Source organism: Stegastes partitus, unplaced genomic scaffold, assembly GCF_000690725.1.
Source record: "Stegastes partitus isolate 25-593 unplaced genomic scaffold, Stegastes_partitus-1.0.2 Scaffold358, whole genome shotgun sequence".
NCBI lineage: Eukaryota > Metazoa > Chordata > Actinopteri > Pomacentridae > Stegastes > Stegastes partitus.
The window spans coordinates 197,342-203,341 of record NW_007578089.1 but is presented as its reverse complement, the minus strand read 5'-3'; the positions used below and the strand labels follow the sequence as shown (position 1 = coordinate 203,341).

Genomic DNA, 6,000 nt, shown 5'->3' with positions numbered 1-6,000 from the left:
GTGGGAGGTGTGGTGAGACTTGGAGGGCCACTGTCGCCTGATACATTGCCATCGAATGCTTTTATAATAACTGCACGGAGGAAAAGAGACCAGTGTTACTCTGAGGACCAATTATAAACATTACTTCTAAATAGTTTGGCTTCGGCCTCGTTGCATGTCCATGTGAGTAATCTGGCTATAGTTAGCAATGCTAAAATAATTCCTGAAAAAGCAGTAACGCATGATATACACTTGATCTAAACCATATCCTCACATTATTTGAGCTCAGCGTGGGATACAGCACTGTGCACATCATCTCTAAAGACAGATTTTGTGCACCACATGCTTGCCTTGTGTTTTCTGAGCCAGGCCAACAGCGGTGCTAAACTTGCAGCAGAAAGCAAAGACAAAATTCAGCAGAATTAAACTCCATGAATAGGCAAAGTTCCCCTTCTGGACCGGCCAACAGGTCAGCCACATCAGCGGAGTGAGTCAACTGTTACAGTTGATGGCCCTGTCATCATGACTGACTTTCCGGTGCCAAACCTATTCACGTCTTGTGCACTCTCACACCCCCACTTGCCTCTATTCCTGGTGCAAACACAGACTGATATGTTTAGCAAAAGGCTTCCTAGATGCAAATAGAGAAGGTCAGACTGAGACAAGCTTGCCCTGCCTATGCCCTCATAACTCAACCCTCCTCACTGCTGACCATGAGCAAGTATGATCACAGTCTTTGGGGGCTGCAAGTTAACCCTCTGCTGACTCTACCTCTGCGCACAGACGGAATAATATTACCAGCTAAACCTCTGAAAAGAAAGTATGAACAGTCCATTTCCCAAGGTGTCAACTTGGGACAAATGTTGCTATATCACTTATGTAATATTCCTTATTGAGGACGGGAGAAATGTAAGAGGTGCCAAGATGAAATATTAAAGAGACTGCACATGCACACAGGTGTTTGCACTTATTAGCCAGATTTCAGTTGAAGATGGGGTGGAGCTACTCTGGAAATTGCGTAACACGCCGATAGAACAAACAGATGTTCTGCCCTAACAGGCACAATATAAAAGTAAAGGAAGTGCCAATCAAGCAAGTTCTGCACAAGCACACACACAATCCGAAGAACTAATCAGGAATAATAACTGAAAACACCGGCGTGGACGTGCCGGGGGTGTTTGCAGCCTTCAGTAAATATTGTTTCCGAGCAAATCTGTATTGTTTGCGACTGGTATTCCTTAAGGAGAGGATATGGAGGGGAGCGCAGGAGCAGAGCACTTTTAATAGAGCTCACCTACTCTGTATCATACCGACACACACAAAAAAAAAAAAAAGAGAGACAAAATGAGACACAAAACAAATGGCAAGTGATGTAAAATATGTACATTTATACACATGCGAGGGTATAGGACTGTAAGAGATCAGTGGGTGCAATGAACGCTGGTCTGGAACAAAACATACGTGGAGGAAAACAAACAAATATGGTTACAGAACACAAAAAAATGTGGCACATTTAAACTGCCAGAATCTTGTAGTCATCTTTCCATTAACTGCAGGGCTTTAAAGTGTAGCTGTGTGTATATGCATGTAGTGTATAGACCTATTTAGCTTAGATACTGTGTACTGTAAGGGCACAGTCAGCTTTTATACTGCATCTGCGTAGCGCTGACCATACATTCATCATTTTCATTCACACAGGTACTGTGCTGGTACCAGCAGATACAACATCCTCCCTTATATGAGAAATAAAAACCGGTGGATGCTACTGTAGAAGTGACTCTGTTTCCCTTTTACTTCATCCTCATGCGGAATCATGTAAAGCACATAAGATTTAGCTTTTTTAACTGTTCCATATCCAAGCTTATTATTTGGGATTTGTTTTTTTAGTCCGATACATGATAAATCCAAGAAGAAACAATAGATGCACGCAGCATTGTCAAACATTTTAACATGATTTTTTTTTCCTGTGTGTGTGTGTGTGTGAGTTAAATTGGTTGTGAATCTGACAGCCTTCCTTTTGATTTCCTCAACCATCGTTTAGAAGAGAAAACCTGACGTCGTGCCATCAGTGAACAAAAATGATGGAAAAAGGTTTTAGAATCTGTGTTATTTTCTGCTTTCTGTAGAAGGACCCAATTCTATCACGACAACTTTGTCTGTTACACATGCATTATTGTGCAAGTCAACGAGCAAACACACACAACTGGATGCACAATAAACATTAGTAAAATCAACAATGTACAGACTTTGTTCAAATGTCCAAAATTGTCCATTTATGTCACGGCCTCGAGGTGGAAAAATGATAAACATTCCTGCTATAGTTTTTTTTTGACAGACATTAAAACTCTTTTTTTTTTTTTTTTGCATTGTTTTCTGTGTAGTATGGAGCAGACAGGCCCATTCATAGTTAACAGAAAGAGAGAAAAAAAAGAATTAAAAACCCAATAAGCTCCATCAGATAAGAGCTTTTTTTCAGGATCATAACCTCACACGCTCCCTTTCAAAATCTTTCCGCCTATATACAATTACATACTATACACACCTAGTTTATCTGCACAATATGTTCAGCCGTGCAAGTGTGCCTGCGCTGTACCTGTGAACTCATTACATTCTAATCCCTGCCAAGGTACACAGTCATTAGAGTATATCAAATCTGCTGTTCTGGGCCAGGCACCTGGGACTGATCTATCAGTCTATCATGCATTCCTTAATCCTCCAAAAAAGAAATGAGCTGAGTTTTCAAATGAGCTGAATTCTTCTGCCTGGCTGGCAAACGGTGATGAGGTTTGGGAGCTCGAGCAGATAAGTAAAAACCAGCAGCAGGAAAAAAAAAGAAGACAGCTGTTCTGGTGTATGTAAAATGCGTGTAAGTGATTTGTTTATAAGTGTTCTTAAGTAAAATCAGAAAGGCGCAGTCCCGTTCTGAATCACAAAGGCTGTGTTTGTGTGAGTGAAGCGAGGAGCTGCGAGGGGCTTTATTTGCGTCTGCACACGCAAACATGCCAAACGTAGTGGAAAGCTTTATCTTTATAGATGAGCGTACATGGAATCAGCTTGTGCAAACACCCGCGTTGGTGATGCTGCAGGACGACAGGTTCCTGCATTAGCCCCCTTTCCCATCTACAGTCTCCGAGAACGCTAGTCCACGACCTGCCCTGCTCTCCGTTTGTACTGTTCCTTCATTACCGTCCATCCGCGTAGGCTGAGGACAGGAGTAAGGATTATATTTGTGATATGTAAATGCTATGAATGTCTGTGTGCATGTAGGTTCCTAAAGGGGCATGGGTGAGGGTTGATTCACAGACGCTGCTGCTGGCATCAGAACAGGATCCACTGCAGGCAAAGTCCAGAGAGGAGCAGCGCGAGGCTCCAGGGTCGAGCCCAGCTGGCAGACGGCGATCCCCCTATCACCCTCACCGAAGGGGGCTTAGAGGGGTTTTCTTGTGGGCTTCTACCTCCAGGCTGTCTCCCAATTGGCTTCCCTTCGCTGGAGACTTCTGTGTGTACTGTGAGACGCAAAAATAGACAGACAGACAAGAGAAGGGAAGAGGAAAAAACAGTCAGATAAATAATTTAACTCTCCACTCTGTAATCATAGTAATCTGCTTTAATGTTCCTTTGGGCTTGTAAAACTGTATATTAGGGGGCTCATCATCATCCAATCACTGTTCCCATCATCTCATTTCAAGGCTTTTCAAAAACAATCACACATAGAAATTATGTACGATTATGTCTGTTGCAGCTAAAGCGAGTTCATATGTACATCAGAAGACGCGCAGCTGCGGCTGTTTCAGTTGAAAGCGCCCATAATTTACTGTCAAGAGTGCTTTAAAATGTTCACAAATGCATTTAGAGCGGCGCTGTGTTGCCGTTCAGCTACCAGCTCACTTTCAGATTTTCGCTTACATACATTAAACTACTGTCGCTGTATGTTGTGCTTTTTGTTCCTGCCCACAGGGACACTTACCTCCCACATCTATCTGTATAGACAAATCACGGTGGACATCCATAACCAATCAATTATGAATAATAATAAGGACCTTTTTTTTTGCCTTTATTTAGTAGATAGGCAGGAATGTGGGGAGAAGAATGGGGAGTGACCTGCAGCAAAGGGTCGTGGGCAGGAGTAAAACCCACTGCATCGGGGAACTATAGCCACTGTTTATGGGTCAGAGCTCCGATAAGGACCCATTTTATAACACACCCCTCCGAACATATGTGTAAAGTTACACACTCAAACTTTCCTGCTGAGATCTGTTGAAATGTCAGCTCTCCTCAGCGTCTATCCATAAGTCATCACACTGCTCCTCTCTTTCCTCGATGGGTGGTGAAAATGTGTTGGTGTGTCTTAAATCAAAAGGAAATGGATTCCTGCTGCTCATTACCCATCCTTCTTTCCGCTCCTCTTCATAGATCCCAGTCTGACCCAACCCCGGCCAGCGCTGCACATCAATGAATTAGAAGCAGATTAACTCCCCCGGAACAGCAGGTGTTCTCAGATACGAATTAAATTCCAGTTAACCTGCATAACTAAGACACTACAAGTATCAGACATGTAGTTTTAATCCACGGGCAGAACTCAGAGGCTCTGAAAACCTGGTGCGAGTGCATAAAGAAGAAGAATCCCGACGGATACAGAAAAACAAATAGGGACGAGGAGTTAAGGATAATATGACTGTGTGCTTTGTGATAGGAGGGTCTGCTCGTTATCAGAGTTCTGACAGTGCCAAAGCCTAAAGTCAAAATGTTTTTTTTAACTGTCACAGCAACAAAAACGGGGCCAAATTTGCAGTGATTCCAACTGCTGCGAGTATAAACTGATGTGTCTAAAGTTCAGGTGTCTAATTAAATACAGTTACAGCCTTCCCTGTTGCGATGACTCGACTGTCAAACAACTTGACAGCTCTGTGTGTGATAAGTTATCAGATATTACACCCATATAATACCGAGAAATTTATAGCACGTCGCTGAGGAGTTTTAAAAACCCCACTAAATCACTTCTACAACAATATAACAGAGAGAAATTTATTGCTCCTCTTAAGCTGTCATTCACTATGAATCCTTCCTTTCTTTGTATTCCTAAAAATACACTCTTCAGTAGAACTACTACACATCAACCCATCCCGCTCTGGGCTCTTGGGCTTGTAAGCATGCATGTGTGAATAGGGCCGGGCAGAGCTCTAGAGAGAAAAGTGTTTCCCGTGCCAATGGTTTTTGTTGTTCCAGTAGACAATAGACAAAGACATCATTTATCCCAAATCAGATTGCCGTTATTGTTTCAATGGAAATGGGCTGCATCTCATCAGGGAGATGTCAGAAAACAGCATCTGAATGGGCCAACACAACACCAATACTGCTCTGCTGCAGGCTAACCAACTGGCTAATTAATGGAGCAGGTCCTTGCCAAAACAATCAATTACACCACAGAGAACAGCACTGCCAACTAGTTAAAGTGTCTTTTTTTTTTTTTTCATACAAGGTAAGTATTCAGGAATGCACAGTGTTGCTTTGTGAACTTTGAAGTAGAGGAAAATTGGGTTCAATAAAAGTTACAAGGAGAGTCGATACCCACTAAACTAATCCTTTAACCAGGGACGTTTTGGGAATAGTAGTAAAGAAAAAACATTCTGAGCTCATTTGACCGAGCTATCAGACAGACTGAGCATAATTGTGCGTCCTAATCAGAGTGGGTTCCAGCATCCTTCATGGTGTGCTGCAGGGAAAAGTACACGAGGGCTGCTCTGCTTTATGTGCATGTGTATGACCTGGACCTAAAATAAGTGGCCAAAAAAAGACTGGCTGCTCGGTTTTATGGTAGCAGTTGAATTGTTTAAGACGTCTGAAACAATGACAGTTTTTCTTAGAAATGGATTTAAAATAAGTAATTGTTAGCACAAATTGGCAATAGTTTGAAGTTCCAAAAACAGATGAAACATCTGGAATAAGTACAGAAAAGGTACCGAAAGGTGCTCCAAAATTAAGCTCAGCCATGACAGGTGCACTGTAATTTATTTTCTTTTT

The 6,000-nt window shown here is 42.3% G+C and overlaps 1 protein-coding gene across 2 annotated transcripts in view; it reads right to left on the bottom strand.

Annotated features, from left to right (window-relative positions):
• Positions 1–1,347: 1,347 nt before the first annotated feature.
• LOC103359185 (glypican-5-like) overlaps positions 1,348–6,000 on the bottom strand; it is a 105,956-nt gene continuing 101,303 nt past the window's right edge. For both annotated transcript variants that reach the window (XM_008284416.1, XM_008284417.1), the window contains one exon: positions 1,348–3,485. In XM_008284416.1, the coding sequence (XP_008282638.1) occupies positions 3,298–3,485 (188 nt within the window). In that variant the 3' untranslated portion in view covers positions 1,348–3,297. The remainder of the gene's footprint in view (positions 3,486–6,000) is intronic.